The sequence below is a fragment of the Pundamilia nyererei genome, unplaced genomic scaffold (genome assembly GCF_000239375.1).
Source record: "Pundamilia nyererei isolate P.nyererei 1_Seehausen unplaced genomic scaffold, PunNye1.0 scaffold00087, whole genome shotgun sequence".
NCBI classification, from domain to species: domain Eukaryota; kingdom Metazoa; phylum Chordata; class Actinopteri; order Cichliformes; family Cichlidae; genus Pundamilia; species Pundamilia nyererei.
In genome coordinates, this window is record NW_005187488.1 from 881929 (window position 1) to 900196 (window position 18268).

Below are 18268 nucleotides of genomic sequence, written 5' to 3' on the forward strand. Positions count from 1 at the left end.
CGCATAAATCCAAATGCAAAGTCTGACAATGTTGCACTAATGCCCGGATACGTGTTTAAATTCATTGCAGAATTCAACATCTAGCTGCACATGACTTTCTGCACCTATTTGAAATACCGCTGCTTCCCCCCTCCTCCCCCTTTGAAGGATGTCACCACACCAAACAAGGGTCGTGGGCGTGCTCTGAACTTTTTTACACCTTTGTAGTAGTGGGCACTCCCTCCACACGGCGATTGGCTGCTTCTGCGTTTATAGCGCACCGACATTCACGCTCACTGCTGAGTAGTCGGTATCTTTCGGTCCATGCGGCTTCTAAGAGACGCTAATGGATGTGACTAATTATTTTTCATTCCACTCTGAAAGCAAGGCGCATTTGATTTTTCTTTGATTTGTTAAAAAAAACAAAAACTTATTATTAAGAATTTATTACTTGTCGTGTGTTGTCGCCTCTGCGAGCTGTCCGGTGGCTCTCTCCAATCCTCCCAGCTGGACAGAGATGAGTAGTCCCGATGCGGGTTACGCCAGCGACGATCAGACCCAGGGAAGGTGTACGCTGTCAGTCATGATGCCTGGAATGGGACACTGCCAGTGGGCCGACCCTCTCAGTCCTCTTGGGGACACAAAAGTGAAAAACGAGCCGTGCGCGTCCAGCTCCGGCAGCCAGAATCGCGGGAAAAGCGAACCTCGGATCCGACGGCCCATGAATGCGTTTATGGTCTGGGCAAAGGATGAGCGCAAGAGACTGGCGCAGCAAAACCCGGACCTGCACAACGCAGAGCTGAGCAAAATGCTGGGTAAGGACGTTCATACTTTTTTAAACAACTGTATTTGTCACATCTGTGCAGTCACGCTTTTATTTTCCACTGATTTTCAGTCTTTACGTGATTTCATTTTCACTGTTATGTCAATTTTATTCTCAGATAAATGTAAATAGTCCTTTCGACAGCAGATGACGTGACGTTTTTAAAAGTTACTCTTGTCTGAGTTGGCTGTAGGTGTAACCTCAAAAACCTGTCCCAGTCCCCTAAAATGGCAACAGGCTATTTTTGTGTGCATCACCAGACTGCACACGGTATCTGCTGACATATCACTGATGTGTACTCTCTTCTTGACCTGCAGGGAAATCATGGAAATCGCTTCCTATAACAGAAAAGCAGCCTTTTGTGGAAGAGGCAGAGCGGCTGCGGGTCCAGCACATGCAGGACCACCCCAACTACAAGTACCGGCCCCGGCGGCGGAAGCAGGTGAAGAGGATTAAGAGGCTGGACTCTGGCTTTCTGGTCCATGGCGTGTCAGATCACACGGCCTCATTGATGCCCGGGGAGAACAGGGTGGGTGTGGATAGCCTTGGCATTGGCTACCATGAGCACGGCTTCCAGGTTCCTCCACAGCCGCTCAGTCACTACCGTGATGCTCAGGCTCTTGGAGGCCCCTCTTATGAAACCTACAGCCTGCCCACGCCTGACACCTCTCCCCTGGACGCTGTGGAGTCAGAGTCCATGTTCTTTCCTCCCCATTCACAAGAGGATTGTCACATGATGCCTGCATACTCTTACCAGTCACAAGCTGCCGAATTTCAGCCCCAGGACCCCCTCTCCAACCACCACAGCAACGCCATCGTGCACCGACACCCAGCCTCGGCTCAAGAGCAGCCCCCTCAGCTCCCCCCTTCGTACATGGGGTGCCCCAACCCTTTAGCCATGTATTACCCTCACCACTGCAATCCCAGTCACACCAAACGGCACCCCGGTGGAGCAGGACAGCTCTCCCCACCTCCTGACGCTCACCCTCACTCAGCAGACAGCGTGGAGCAGATGCACCACTCTGACCTGATCGGTGAGGTAGACCGCAGCGAGTTCGAGCAGTATTTGAGTTCCTCTTCAGCACGTGCGGACATGACAGGCTTGCCGTACGGGTCACACGAGGCAGGCATGCAAGGACCTGAAAGCCTCATATCATCGGTGCTGTCAGACGCCAGCACAGCTGTGTATTACTGTAGCTACAACAACTCCTAACCTCCTGCCCGGCCTGTTACCCTGCAACAAGGACACATGCTCTGACCTCAAATCTCTGTAGCTAAATCTGAACAAAAAATGTTTGGTTTTTTTTACTGAAGCAGGAGGTTTAGGAGATTTAAACCCAGCTTTGTACTGTACAAGAACAGTTAATAAAGCCATTGAGGATTTTAGTAGGAACACTGGCTTGAACTTTTCTCTTCCTCTCTCGCAGGGATATGAAGTCATTTTGTGATGATAAATATTGTACAGTCACTATTTTAACGTTTATGTATATACTGAATGTTTTTTTTATACTTTTGCACTTTTGAGAAATAAATGTTTGCAAATAGTCTTGTTCTCTCGCGTATTATTTTGTCTATATTCTTAAATTCAGAATGACATTTGATGAAATGCATCGGATTTCATATTTTAATTTTATATTGGGGTATGTTTTATTTCATAAATATGTCAATATTTAGTTATAAAAATATTATAGCACAAATTCACCTTTTTATGCGGCCAAGCCTTATTCCTTATTATGTGGTTGTTTGTTTTTCCGACTTCCACACGGAGCTGAACGCGTTCCCAGCAGAAACGGTTGCTCACCTGGAAGCAGGGCAGCGGAGGGCTGCGACCCGGCTTCCTGGCCCGGACACAGTGGAGGCAATCTCAGTGCCTGTGTTACACATGGCGCCTTGTTTTCGCAGCATGGGAGAGCAGTTTATGCTCCGGATATCCTGTCTGTAAATGATTTAGTCTTTTCTGATTAATGGTAGGGGCCATTAAAATTACGTGTGGACAACTACACGTCTTTTGAACAATGGTGACCATTTATTTTTGCGTGTTTAACAACAGAGCATTAGGTATACGCTTCAATATCCATCCTCCAGCTATGCTTAATAACATGGCAGTGACATCAGGCGTTATTTCTGTGGGTATACCGAACGGCGATGATATATTTATCCACTAATGCCCGTCTGTCGCTTTGACATGAATCAAACTTATCGGGCTAAAATCTTTAAGAGATCAACCCAGACCTTGAGGGTAATTTGATGTATTTATAACACAGCAAGAGTCCCATTTTATAAATAGAGGTTTTTCCTATTTTAAAAGGAAGAGGTTCTTCTCTCAGGGGTCAATCACCCTGACCTCACGAGCCATTTTTAGCACTTCAGAGGAAACATGGTCCTGAGGTGTGTATATATATTCGTACACTTTGTTCCCTCTGAATGTTTTAAGTATTCTCTTATGCAGAAACAGATGTTGGGCTCAGGGTAAATACTGACGCTCTTCCCACAGTTCGCTACGTGTTTTGCTTTCCCTTCTGTCACCCAAAACCGACGTATCTACCTCCAGGCCGTGCAGGAGAATCCAGCGTAATGGCTGTGAATGTGTTTAAATTCAGTCTGCAGCTGAGTGGCAGGTTTATCCTCCCTGTCGTTACCGCTAATAGGTGCATAACAACAGGCTCAGGCCACGATCCCCGAGGCATCAGCACAGTGGGTGGGGGTCACCTGCGCGGACTTAGGGAGAGGCAGACCCCCCACGTCAACCGTGATATTATCTCATTACGATAATTGACCTGGGCTAATTGACGAGGAAGAGCTCAACAAGGAAATCTGACAATTCAGACAGATGTGGGAGGTGTTGGATAAAATGATGTACATGTTGGAGATATGATGGAAACTTTTAATCAGTTATTTGATTGATTTCTTTTGTTTATATTTCTTCTTCATTTATAATTGAATCAAATTCACTTAAAAACAGCTTGAAAAACATTCTACTTTTTATATAAAAAAAAACAACATTTATAAAAACGTAAAATTTCTCAGCAGTAGAATGTAGATGTTGTAATTTTATTTCTGGTCTTATGTTTTTTGTTTTGTTGGTTTTATTGGATGTGACACAGGTGGTGATTGGTATCCTGAAAAGCACTGTATAAGTACATGTAATTACTTACTAATGTAAAAGACTTAATTATTATTTGCTTTTGTATTTAACAAGCTAGATACAGTTTATGGTGTTAAGAGGCCATTCAGTTCAAATTTATTTATATAGCCCCAAATCACAACAACAGTAACCAAAGGCATTTTATATTGTGAGGTAGACCCCACAATAACACAAACATGCATTTCTTAATATAATATTTTATACTATACAACTGGTTGTTTTCATATTGTCCCACATATAAGAAAGAAGAGCATCTATTTAATGTTTTTCAGCCTATTTATAACAGTGATGTTTGTATCAAGCAGCAGCACTGAAATGTTTTCAGGTAAAAGCAAGAAATTCTGTCAGAGCAAAGAGAGCACAGCTCAAAGCTCAGGAAATCAGGGCTTTCATGATGTTCCCACTGCAGCAGTAGTGTGCACGTGTGTGTGTGTGTGTGTGTGTGTGTGAGGTTTTTTGTGTACCCGTGTGTCCTGGGGCTTCGCTGCCAGGCAGTGCGCAGGGAGCCACTCAGAGATTACAGCAGCACGACGGGCTGCATTAACACAGCAGCACTTAATCATGGCACTGCCCTAATCTCATCTCAGGTAGCTGCCTTTCGCAAACACACAGACAAATACAGCCTCGTGTAGCCGCAAAGGAGACAGCTGCAGTTTGATTCAACAAACCGGCACCGTCGGCTGTATTTGACCTCCGAGAGGTTTTAGCAGATATTATTATGTCACCACAGCAGTGCGTGAATATGCTCAATAAACAGCAAACGCACAGTATAGATAATACAGCTCACCTGAGGAGCTGGCTCCAGGTGCAAGCACTTATCCCTAATTGAGTTCTCGCTCTTAACATTATACCATTCAGTAACAAGGAGAGCAAATAAAAAGCCATGTCACGTGAATGGCCCGAATATGATTTTACTATAAAGAAAAAATAAAAAGCTAATAGTTTATCAACTATTATATAAAAGTATTTTTTCCATAAAGTTATTTTATTAAGGTTGGTAACACCTTATTTATAGTGAGAAATAATCCATTCATTGTATTTAATTTCACTGCAGCTTGGTTTGACTTTTTTCAGCAGCTTATAGAATAGACTAGAATACCTTTTATAGTAACTATACAAATATACAATGAGATTTATGCAAAAAGGCTGCAGAAGACCTGGACTTTCTGATATTTTACCAGCATTTGCAGCATAAGCATTGCCCAAGGAGACTTTTCACAACCTGCCAAATTGGTTCTCATTAAGACCTTACAAACCACCTAAAATAAATAAGTATTTGATCTTGATTTGACTGTTGTAATAGGTTTAATTCAGGTGTCAATCATCCCAAACGCTGCGACTCGGTGCTTAACAACTGCATATCCCCCATGTTGGTTTCTTTACACTGGCTACCAGGCAGTTTTAGAATTGATTTTAAGATTTCACTGTTTGCTTTTAGGGCATTGCATAGGTTGGCGCCTCCTTACCTCTCTGATCTCTTAACTTTGTACACTCCCACTAGATCCCTGAAGTCTGCTGAGCCAAAAAACATAAAGGAGATCAGGCCTTTAGGTACACCTGAACTACCTCTTCACATCAGCTTTTAAGCCAGGCACGACTTTACGTGTGTGGTTTTACTGAAGTTTTCTCGTTTTGTGCTTTGATTTTTAAAATCTCTCTCATTGTTTTGTATGAATTTATTGTTTTAGCTGTACAACACCGACAACAATAGATGCTGCTTTTTTTTAAAAATGCTTGTAAACAATAAAGTAATCAAGTAATTAAAGTTATTATATTCAAGTTGTGTACTAAAATACTGTCCTATTAGGTCTTCATACCATTCATACAGAAAAAAATGAAACTGCGGCTCAAAAAAACGTGAGGATCTGCTGTGTTTCGCTGACATTTTTCAACGTTGGTCCAACAAAACAAGGAATTTGATTGCATCAATTTGTGCTACAACTCACAATGGTACAGTCTCACTATTTCCTGGCATTTTCTATTCTAAACAGTTAATCGGTCAATTGTATGAAGACTGATCAACATGAAAATGACGCACAAATAAATAAAATCATTTATGCATATGACACGAGGTTAGATTTCAACATGGTTTTACATCTGTAACTGACTTTGAAATGGGTTCAGTTTCAACACAAGTGTGACGCAGTAACGCACATAAATCAAAACTCTGTGTGCAAACTATTGAAAGTCTGGGTTTCAGAGAGAGCGACAGATAGGGGCTGCAAACTGATTAAGTCATTGATAGTAGATTGCAAATACAGCATGCGAGACAGCTGCAGGAGAGGGTGTGTCCTTTGTCTAAAGCAGGGCTGGTTGTTCATAATCCCAGGCATATGCTATCCCTCTCAGGCCTGATCGCTTTTATGGTCTCTGCCTGTCACACCATCGTCCAGTTGTGTTCCCACTATATATAGTTTCACAGATACAGTCAATCTCCACTCAACCTAAAAAGCTTTCTTTTTTTTCTCTATGACGACAAAGTCAGATGTAAGCAATTTGTTTGTGATTTAATTAATTGAACAGGTATTCTGTGATAAATAATTACTGACTTGAAGTCTTTTTAATTGCATGGTTGCAAGGCAATGTTAACATGTTTCACAGGAAGGTGTTTTGTTTTATATAAATTAGTTAAAAGTTCAACTGCATGATTTTTGCTTCGTGCAAAAAAAGCTGGACATTTAGAGAAATTAAAACAATCACAAAATGTGATGCATAATACATTCATTCATTTTATATTACATACATTATGTAATTTCAAACACCAACAGGCCAATAGAAGGAGTATAGTAATATTTACGAGACATGAAGATGCTGCATGCAGGTATAAAAGTATTGGTGCTCAACCTAGCTTCAAAGCAGAGGTGGCCTACATACGTAAAGTGTTTTGTTTTGGTTCGTTTCTTAAAAAGGTGTTTCAAAAGAGAGTAAAAAATATGCAGAAATGATAAAGTGTTGCAGCAGAAATAAGTAAGATAAGACCAAACAGAAGCTAGGTCTGATAGTGCTGATTATAAAGTTGTGGTTTGGTGCCAGAGAACATTTTTCAAACTGGCTAGCACATTTGTTTCACAGTCAGGAATTGACTCAGGGAGCTGAATCAACTCCAGGCCTCTCCTGATCAGCTCAGCACTCACTGTTCTTTTGTCTGAATCCCCTTGTGGCATTCAGGACAATTTTTAGCTCATGTCCAGGCGGGTAGTGAGTATAAGATGACTACATCAGCAGTCAGTTTCCTCTCGGCTGTGTTTTTTCTTTGGGAGGCTAAAAGGTGTTGGCAGAGTGTTCAGCCACACTTTGCTTTCTTTAAGTTTTGTGTCCTCTTGTTACAGGATTCCCTGCTGGCTCCTTTCTTGAGAAACAAGTAAGGAAAGTGAGCAATGATGAACAAAGAACATTGTGTAATAGGATTAGTCATTAATGAGTAACTTCAATTTGATGCCAGCGTTGAGGAGAAGTGAATGCAAAATCCAAATAATGTGGAAAATTACAACATGAATTTCAAATACACTTTAAAAGCAAAGTGAAAAGTTGAAAGGGCAAAAATGTATGAAATGTAGATAAAATACAATGGATATCCTAAAATATCGTCATGGAAAAGCTAAATAGTGTCAGTCTTATTTATATCGTACAGTTCATTAAATGTAAACTCAATGTGCTTACCATAAAAGATAAAAACACTTAAAAAAAAACTGTGTAGCTCTACAAGAGCTTAAAGCTTTGAAAACAATAAAATAAAATACAAGTTAACTGACATACGCAAACTTACACTTCTTGGTCATTCGTTTTTGCTTAAAAGCCCAGATAAAAATCATAAAGTTATGTAGCTGAAATGTACTCAGTGAACAATTTACTGAAATCATTTGCTTAATTTAAGTGGTTTAATAGCTAAAAGTATTTAACAGACAAATACCAACAAATTAGATAATTATTTGGTTAGCTTAATTAGCTAGCTACAACTAACATCTTTATGGTAAAACAGATTTTTTTAAAAACATTAAATGTAATTGCTAGCTTATGGCAATTAACAAGTGACTGAAACAATTAGCAAAAGGTAATCATAAAGTACAACATTTAATGAAATATAATTAAAAGCAGCAGGCTATGTAAATGCAGATTAATAGTTCAGGAAAAGTAACCGAAAAATGAGGACTAAATGTTTGAAACAGAATCTAAAAACTGCTGAAATAAATAATAATTTCTGAAAGAAAAACCTGAAAAAATACAAAAACTTTCAATTGCAGATGAAATAGCAAACCTAACAGCAGAAATACTTACTTAAATATAAGAAATTAGCCCTTAGCTAAAAACAACAGAAATGGTTTAAAAATAACTTAGCTAAGGATTAATAATAGTTAGGCCTTAGCTAAATGTTTCATCTTGTTCTCTCCATAAACTTCCCTTCCGGTGTTACACTCTCAAGACTCCGGGTGGAACACACAGGTAAATGCAATTCCCATTGCTACACTAAACAGTTTAAGCAGATAGCTAAAAGACAATGAAGAAGTAAATAAGTAAATAAAGAAAAACTGATGAAATAGGTTAAGTAACTGATTTATAGTTAAAACCAACAGAAGCTAGGTCATGGATTGTGAGTATGAAAAGACACTTGAGTAAAAATTGAGTAAACAGCTAAAAGAAACTGAAATAAACAGTGACATGAATCTTTCAGATCCTACAACAAACTGATTTAATAACATCCAAAATACTGCAGCTCAAGATAAACGTGGGCCATTGTCTGTAGCTCTGTTTTTTTCTTTCTTTCTTTCAATCATTGAATCTTCAGAGAGCACCTGTCCCCACTTCCTCGTTCCGATGACTTCTGTTTGCTCCATCCATGAAAGATTGGCTGGGAACATCCTCTATCCGAGAGGAAACCATGCTCTGTGAAATTCACACCACTGGACCCATTTTGGGAATCACCGGTAGGACTTCCTAAAAAATAAAAATACATAAAAATATAGTCTAAATAAAGGGAGGAGAGGGCAGAGTGTCATGACCCAGGTCACCTGCCTTTGTTGTCGCATTGTTTTTGTGTGTGAATGAGTGTGTCTTTGTGTGTATGTGTTTGTATGTCTGAGCTGCTGAAACTGGGGTGTTGTACAATTTATGAGATGTTTTTGTTGTTTGTGCATTTATCTTAGATTTTACCCACATTCAAGTCAACTTTACCTTCCTAGAAAACTGAAACTTGAGCTCAGTATCTCTTTTAATCAGTTGTTTCAGTTTGATAAGTGATTACAGGACAGTTTTAATGCTAACCTCTCGATATGAATTAAAAATACTGCATTCAGAATAAGGCAGCCTGCTAAAGTAGGTAATTATTTTGATGGCTTTCCAATAGTTTTCATTATAAAGACCTAACGTCTCAAGTGAGGCCTTGGGAAACTTTTGGAAAAAAGTTTTGATATCATATTTTGAGATAAACATTTTAATAAACTGCAGCACAACATTGTCTAGACATTGTTTGGTGTTTTTCTTTCAATAACACTGTGAGTCTGAAGGTTGTCTCTTACACAGGAAGCGTATTTGCGCTACTGTTATTGGATTATGAACTTCAAACAAACATCAAACACATTTCCACTGAAATAGCAAACAGCCCACTTCCAGTTCCTCAGGAGCTCATTCCTCCACCTGAAGGCCCTGTCTCCTCCACGGCAGGCCCCATCTGTTAGTGACGATGTGCTGCGTTCATATATTTTAACATATTTTGGTATTTAAAATCTTTTTAAAAATTCAACAGGTTTTTAATATTTGAATGCTGTTAGAGAGTGGTTGGCGTTTTCTGGAGGCTGTAAAGAAGCCGTCTGTGTTGTTGGTTGTAGCCACCAGGGGTCAGCTGAGTGCTGGGCTACGTGAAGCTCACTGTTCAGCCTTTACCAAGTGTGTGTCTTTAAAACACATACTCTTACAATAATGTGGGAAGTTCAATATCCAAGCACAAAAACATCTAAGATAACATTATATGATTAAAGTTTAATATTAATGTTGTGATGTAATTAGGCAGGTATAACACTGTATGTATGTAAACTAAAAATAAATGTCAAACACATTGGCATATTGATTAAAATACTATATAAAGACGCTGTATATCTAGTGGGGAACGTTTTTTTGTTATATACTATATAACAAAATACTTCAAAATACTTCTCTTGCATTTATACTGATTGTTACTAAACATATATGTAATATTTAAAAAAAAAACACCATTCCTTCAAAAGACGGTATTGGTCGTCCCATAAGAATGTAACTGGTGATAGTAGATACCAAAGCATATGATTCACATAACTTTTTTATATCCATCAAAACACTCAGTGACCCTCTGTGACTCATGTAAGCGGTCATCCTGGAATAAACCACTCCTATCCGGATAGAAGTGTTTCATAGGATAAAGTTGATCACAATTTCCAAAGCTCTTAACGCTAGGGCAAAATAATGCCGTTTTTCTTTTAATTTATCCTGTCTCTTTAAATGTATCTGATGTACTTTAAACAGTAAGTTTAACTGCACAGTATACCTGATCAAAAATGTTGTAACTCGTGGAAAAATTAAACATTTAGCGATTTCTCTGTTAACATTGTTGTAAATGCAGAACATTGTAAAGCAGGGGTCTCAACTTGTGGCCCGGGGGCCACTTGTGGCCCACGTCACCCCTACTTGGCCTGTGTATTAACGGGAATAAATATAATGCAGTTACTTTTTGTGTTAGGAAGGATTTGTTTGTTGTTGAGTGCAATTTTAAAATAAGTTCTAAAGCATTTAATATAAGGGCAGTATGTGCAGAGAGCACAAACATGTTGAGGGATTGGCTGTGTTAGTTCAGTCAGTTATTTGTAAAGAAAACAAGTTTCACTAGCAGTCAAAAGCTAATGTGTATAGTTATGTCTGCATTTTTATTTTGTTAAATACGAACAAAATTATAGCAGAAGTGCTGCCACGTGTCTGGCCTGGAAGAGAGAGCACCAGTTTGTTTATTTGGTAGTTCAGTGAAAGGCTTCAGTTAGAAAAAAATTGTGTTCATGTTTGCAGTTTTGCCTTTTCATACAATGTTTTAAATTTTCAAAAAACAAACAAAACACTACAGTTTTGGACATGTTTGTGGGTGTTTTCTTGTTTGTTTGTTTTTGTACTACTTAAAGACTAAAGTGGCCCTCACATAAGATGACAGTGCCAGCAGTGGTCCACAGCACATTTAAGTTTGAGACCCCTGTTGTAAAGTAAAAGGCTGATAATTTAGCCAGTCAGTGTGAGATTACCGCAGAGTGTGTGGGAAAAAGCATAGTGTGTGGTTAGTTGGGAGCACGTGAGCCTGCAGTGGATGCAGGTGAGGTGGGATAGCCGGGTAATCCCGGACAGAAGCCCTGCAGTGATGATGCACGGCCTGGTATGTTAAGCTCCAGCTCTGCTTTTGTTTTCAGCATTTCTTGCAACACACCATTGAAATAACTTGTTATTTTAACACCACGAGTCAAAATAAACGTGACAACAAAAATTATAATTACATAACTACGATATCTAGCATGCACACGCTAAAATGTTTTGCTGCACATAAATTTTAAGTTACAGCAAATAGTTTAAATTTATGAAGACATAAAGGTTACTTGAATGTTTTGATTATAGTGTAATTTTTAATATACAGATAATATGCTGATTTTTAAAATAGATTTTTTTATGCATGCTAAACAAACAATAATATAATATAATATAATAAATAATATATTCATAAAAATACATTATTTTAAAATCTTTAAAACACAAGCACCAGAACCTGGACATCTCAGCCTACCTGCCCACCCCATATTTTAAAAAGAAAAAAATAGACTCTGAAAATAAAAATTAAAAAAAGGCAGCATGATGTTAGACAAATGGCTTTAGTGAGTCTGCATATGTGCCCCCCTCCTGATTTCTTGGTTATTTGCATACTTGTCCATCTTTGATGTTTCAGATCATCAAGAAAATTTTAACCAAATATAACAAGCGAAAATACAAAATTCAGTTATTAATGGAGAAAAACACTATCTATAGCTACCTGATCTTATGTGAAAAAGTAAAATCCCAATCATGAATCAAGAAATCACTTAAGTAGACCCTGTCTGACAAAGTGAAGCAGGCTAAAAGATTCAAAAACCAACACATCGTGGCACATCACCGACTCATCCAGGAGGTCCCAAAAGACCTCAGAGCAACATCTAAAGACCTGCAGGCCTCTCTTGCTTCAGTTAAGGTCAGAGTTCATGATTCGACAATCAGAAAGAGACTGGGGGAAATGGCATGACTCATCTCACATTTACCAGAAAACATCTGGATGATCCGCAAGACTTTTAGGAAAATATTCTGTGACCTGATGAGACAAAAACACATTTTTTTTGGAAGGTTTGAGTCCCGTTACATCTGGTGTAAAACTAACAGAGCATTTCATAAAAAGAACATCAAGCCAACAGTCAGACATAGTGGTGGTAAGGTAATGGTCTGGGACTGCTTTGCTGCTTCATGAATTCTGCTTATTCCCAGAAAATGCTGAAGAAGAAGTTCAGGACTCGAAGCTCAAGCACACTTTGGTAATGAACATACCAGCAAGTCCACTTCTCAATCATACGCACGCACACACAAAAAATGTAAAAAATAAAATTAGGTTTCAGTGTGGCCCAGTCAAAGTCTGGACTTAAATCAGATTGGGATGCTTTGGCACAACCTTAAACAGGCTGTTCATGCTGGAAAACCCTCCAGTGTGGCTGAATTACACGCAAAATTCCCCCACAGTGAAGTGAAAAACAGGGCCAGATCAATTTGGGAATCATTTTCTTCCTTTAATAAATAAAATCACCACTTAAAAACGGCATTTTGTATTTAATTATTTATTCAGTTAGCTGGTCAGTTTGACTGTCTGAAAAGCATGATGAGGACATCTGATAAAATCTTCACATTGTATTGTGTTACATTAAATGCAATGTTGTCTGTTTCCTGTGTTCTGAAAGTATAGATTTAACGACTTGCACAATAAAATTATTCTGCATTAAATATAAAACATTTTAATTTCTGATCATACTAGAGTCAGTAATTATTTGAGAAGTCTTACCTGATTAATCATTATTCATCTTTTTTTGTTACAGAGGTCTTATCGAGTGATCATAATTAGCTTTTTATAGCAACTCAGAAACATGCAGCGATGTACGTGTGTGTGTTTGTGTGCACACATGTCCAGGCTGCTTCTATTTACTACCTCATGACATACTGTGCTGGCCGCACCATGTTTTGTACAGCTAAAAGGAGGAATTAATAGGGATCCCTGACTGCATACATGGCATCACACTCTTTATTTAGTGCTACAAACAGCTCGGGCCATCTGGATGTGCTGGTCTGAGCAAATAGTTGATGGAAATGTGGAGCAAAGCCTTTTGAATATTGCATAATTTCTATATCTGACATCATCATTTCCTGGTTTTGTCCTGTTTCCTTGAGCATTGGGAAGATTGTAAAAATCAGATGGGGGGCTGCGGCTGTAAACATATGGAAAAGCAGAGGATTGTTGTATAGTGTATAGTGTATTGTTTCAAGTTTCAAACTGCAGTGATAATCATTTAGAGTTTCCTCTGGCAACTGTTATCTGCCTATTTGTTGTGTGAAAATGTCTGCTGCACGTCCAGATAAAAAAGACCACTGATCATTAAAAAGAAAATCTGTTAGCTCAGATTTATGTGTTTAGATTGACTAAACTCCACAATAAGACAGAGCATTTTAAACTAGCCTGACTGTCAGAGAGGACGAACCGATGGCACGCCTTGTTCTTTTGGAAATTCTGACTATGAGAACAAGCCTGTAATTTCTTTCAGTTCACCATTCAGCAGCTGAAATGAAAAGAGAAGTTGAGTTTCACGCTCAAGCAGAAGTACAGTGTGTGATTTAAATATGAGTTAACCAAATTCTGCTCAACAGCTGCTTATTTACAAGTATTCAGGGTGAAAGGACCCACAACAACCACAACATAGAAAAGGGAAACTGTCAATAGCAATGCAGAACAACCCAACTGTATAGAGGAAGATGGGCCTACTTAAGTTGCTTAGATTTAAAGATATACAGATGAAATAATGTTTCCAATTAGTACCCAATTTACTGCTTTCATACAAGAGCTTAAGAGAGAAAAACCTCATACAAATACAAATATTAAAATAATCCCCAAGTGAAGGCAAGAGCTGATTTCAAGAAACAATGAGTGCATGAAAAAGTATTTTGGGTCATTTTTCTCTCACTCGCACACAATAGACACGATCTCGGCTGAAATTGATTGAGGCGGTAACCTGTTTGTGAACCCTGAACATCAGGAGCACTGATCTTTAACAGTCCACAGAGACAAGTCAAACAGTGGGCGACTTGGATTCACCACATCCTTTTGTTGTCAGGTTCAGAGAAAGTCAAGGCCAACTCAATAAGTCTTTATCTTGGCTTTGGTGTGTGTGTGTGTGGGTTAAAGTGTGTGTAAGTCATGCATAAAAGAGTAGAAATAATGACTACGTGCACATTCCTGTGTATATGCCCGCTGGTAATAATGTGCATAAGTGCGCGTGTGTCTATTGTAGGCGTGCAGTACATGTGCCGCTCGCAGCGTCTGGAAACTCCATTTGAGTGGCGGTCAGGATGCCAGTGTCTCAAACAGGGAGGCCGCCTGTCTCGCCCTCTCCACTCAGCCCTGCCGCTCAGTGACTGACCCTTAATCAGAGGAAGGTTGTCCGATGCGAGCACAGACGGATAAATCACTCCTCACCCTGGGCTGCTATCTGGGTCGTGTGTAGCCAGGGTGTCCCGTCAGCGGACTGGCCCTCAGCCCGGGCCCTCCAAAGCTAATAGCCATGCGGCACTGAGCCCTTTGGTGAGGAGGACCCTGCCTGCCACTGTCCTCTGGGGAATAATAGTCCACATTCTGTGCATATCAGTGTTTATATTTCTGTTGAAAGGCTTGGATGCTGATATAGTGCAGCCTCACAATCTGGGGACACTGCAAAGACACTGTCCACTGAACATTTTCTTATCCGCCATTGTATATTGTCTTTATTTCCTTATTTAATACTTTTTCCCTTCACACTGGCTCCCTCTTTGTAATACTGGAAAGAAACTTTGTTTATATAGTTATATTTACACTCTGCTGCTCAGATGAAAGATAAAGTCTGAGCTATTTATGTGCTGAACCAGTGTACGTAAATTTCCCCATTCAAGTAATGTGCACCCACTGGACACTTCATTAGGTACAACTGTTTCATTTATGGAAATAGTCCAATAGATTATTCAGCTGATCACATGACAGCAACTCAGTGTATTTAGGCATTTAGACATGCTTAAGACGAACTTCTGAACTTCAAACTGAGCATCAGAATAGGGAAGAAAGATAATTTAGGTGATTTTGAATGTGAAATGGTTGTTGGTGCCAGACAGGCTGGTCTGAGTATCAGCCGAGATGTACCGGGATTTTCTCGCACCACCAGCTTCACGGTTTACAGAGAATGGGTTGAAAACCCAAAAATATCCAGTGAGCGGCAGTTCTCTGGATGAAAATGCCTTGTTGATGTCAGAGATTAGAGGCGAATGGTTAGACTGCTTTGAGCTCACAGGGAGGCAACAGTAACTCAGATAGCCACTTGTTACAACCAAGCATGCAGAAGGGCATCTTTGAACATGGAGCACATCAAACCTTGAAGCAGCAGAAGACCTCATCACTCCTGTCAGCTAATAAAAAACAAAGCATTTTCTGGTCTGATCTATCTCGATTTCTACTGCATCATGTGGATGGTCCGAATTGGGTGTAAACAGCAGGATACATCCTGCCTTTTGTCAGTGGTTTAGGCTGGTGGTGGTGATACAATGGTATGGGAGATATTTCTTGGCACACTTTGGGGTCCTTAATGCCAGCCAAGCATCAATTAAATGCCAAAGCTTACCTGAACACTGTTGCTGATCGTGTCCATCCCTTTATCTCAACAGTGCGCCCATCCTCTGATGGGTGCTTCCAGGTTTCTTGAACATGACAGTGAGTTCACTGCAAAGATGTACCTAATATAGTGTCCAGTGAGCTATAAGGCTAATGCTAATCCAAAGAGCTAATCCCCTAGTTTAACAGTTAACAAGATAGGCTGTTGCATAGCACCAGTACACGCCCATATCAGCCTTATTAACTGTTATTGGCCTTTTTAATAATAAGATGAGGTTTACATGAGAGATAGAGATGCTTTGCATTAAGTCAGTTTTCCACTGGTCATGATTTCAAACCACACTGATGAAAAACTGGAAGATATAACAAGACAAAGATTTCTGCTTTCTTGTCACAATAAAAGGAAAGTAGAATTATGATGAACTGTAATATAAAAATGCACATTTTCAGTTAATAGAAACAACCTGTGCTTTTGATTTCTTACAGAAAAGCAGTATGTTAAAAAAAAAATGCGTAGTTACCGCTAAATAGGATTTTTGTTTGTTTTTATAATTAAAGGTGATGCTGTTGAAAGGAAAGAAAAAGATTCCAGCCATGAAATTATCGTGCACACCCTGCAAGCTTTTTACTGTAATGACCAAGAATGTTGGTGAGTTTGAGTACAACCTAATTGAATAATGGTGATATCAGTGAACGAGGGGGGATGCGGAGTGATTTACCGCACCGAAGAGTGTGCTTATCTCTCCCTCTGTCCTATGCAGGAAACACTGGGATGTCACCAGGCAGATTAAAAGCTTGGCACAGCTGATAGGGAGTGCTCAAAATGGACGGGGTGGGGACCTCTGACTGCTGTGCGAGGGGTTTCGGAGGGGTCGGGACGGGCGGTGGTGTGACCTTACGAGTCCTGTTTGGCACGGATTCATTCAAAATCTGGGAATTCCACTGGAAGTTGGGAGGGGAAAATAGATATAACATCATGCGGCTTGAATGGAATTTTGAATAGTAAGCACATTTTTCTGTAAACGTCTGCCAAGCCACATTTTTTTAGTTAAACCAATCGACGCCAAGAGCAGGAAAATGGAATTCATCAACTTTGTCACACATGTTTAAAACTTCTGTAGGAATAGCGCGCCCGCATGGATGCAAGAAAAGTTAAAAGAGGTCATAGTTGCGGGTTCGGTTGCACGACTTTAATTTGGAGCGAATGTTTCTGGTCAGAGTGCAGCTGTATCATTGTTAATTGAATTTCTGACAGCTGCAGTGCCGGCAGGAGTTCCACAACTTACAAAGGCTAAACAGAGAGCATCGCATTTTATTTTAAGTCATAACACAAAGCCCAAATGTGGCTCAACATCAGAGGAAAACTATTATTATTTTCTGTGTAGCAGGGCCTGATGGAGGCTGGCAGAGGCTCTTGAATTGAGGCAATATAGGCAGACTGAAGAGAGGTGTTTGATGGAAACACGGGGAGACAGATCTGGAGGAACAGCTGCACGAGAGACGCTGGGCCAAATATAGAAAGGGGACAAGGGCCAAAACATATCCCACATTTTTTCCCATTAACAGCATAGGTTTGAATCTAACTTGGCGCCAATTAGTTGCAGTATAGGCGCACGGGCTTTAAATATAGAGCATGGCAAAGGGTGGCAATACACCCGGAACGCAGAGACAGATGTCTTCGTCATGGCAGCCTGTGATTTCACGTGAAGGAAAAACAACAGTATTCATGTCACCAGCTGGTTTGTTCTGACTGTGACGTGGAAGGTTATGTGACAAATGGAGCTTCAGAGAACTGTTGCTATTACCTGCCGCGCTCCGTTAAGTGCAGAGCTTCGGCTCAAGACTATTTTCAGTCCGATTCGTGCGTGTTTGGCGGGATCCGCACTGCTCTATCAGTGTAACCAGACTGTTTTTAACCCTCGCTCTCCGTTTCAGCCTATGCTTGTCTCTTATCTCTCTGCAGTGGAGGGCTGGAATGAGGGGCATGCAGGCTTCGGGCCTACCTGTTTACGCTGAGGGCTTCCTCCATTGTTCGCCCCCTGCTTCCTTTGAAGGATTTTTCACATTTTTGTGCTCGTTGTTGTTTTGGGAACAGGTCATGGGCTGAGATCATGGGAGCCTCCTGTGGCATTCCTGAATCCCTGTCTGGTCGGGGCTCGGCAGGAATTCTTTCCTACAGCACATGTCGTGTGTTTCGTACACACCTGAGATATTTTTACAGCAGTAAAGTAAACAGTGCGACAGAGTGTCATCACTTTATCCTTTTGTACTAAGCTGAAACCCGATAACTTTTGTGTATTCCTTTGATTCCTTCACTTCAGCCCCAGGTTTACTGTGGAATTAAGTCATCCTTGCACACTAATCCCTTTCACTACAGAAATAGATTCAGTTCAGCCCATTTTTGGTA

General features: G+C 40.1%; 1 protein-coding gene across 1 annotated transcript; it reads left to right on the forward strand.

Moving 5' to 3' along the window:
- Positions 1–248: 248 nt before the first annotated feature.
- On the forward strand, positions 249–2321 carry sox17 (SRY-box transcription factor 17). Its single transcript, XM_005738841.1, has 2 exons — positions 249–794; positions 1120–2321. Exons 1-2 carry the CDS (start codon positions 497–499, stop codon positions 2013–2015), a joined length of 1194 nt encoding a protein of 397 aa, XP_005738898.1. The 5' UTR covers positions 249–496; the 3' UTR covers positions 2016–2321.
- The last annotated feature ends 15947 nt before the right edge of the window (positions 2322–18268 follow it).

What these genes read in the sequence shown, in the direction of transcription:
- sox17 (XM_005738841.1), top strand. Translation starts at nt 497, where the DNA reads ATGAGTAGTCCCGATGCGGGTTACGCCAGCGACGATCAGACCCAGGGA. An exon ending in AGAGCTGAGCAAAATGCTGG is followed by an intron (nt 795 to 1,119) that starts GTAAGGACGTTC and finishes CTTGACCTGCAG; the next exon opens with GGAAATCATGGAAATCGCTT.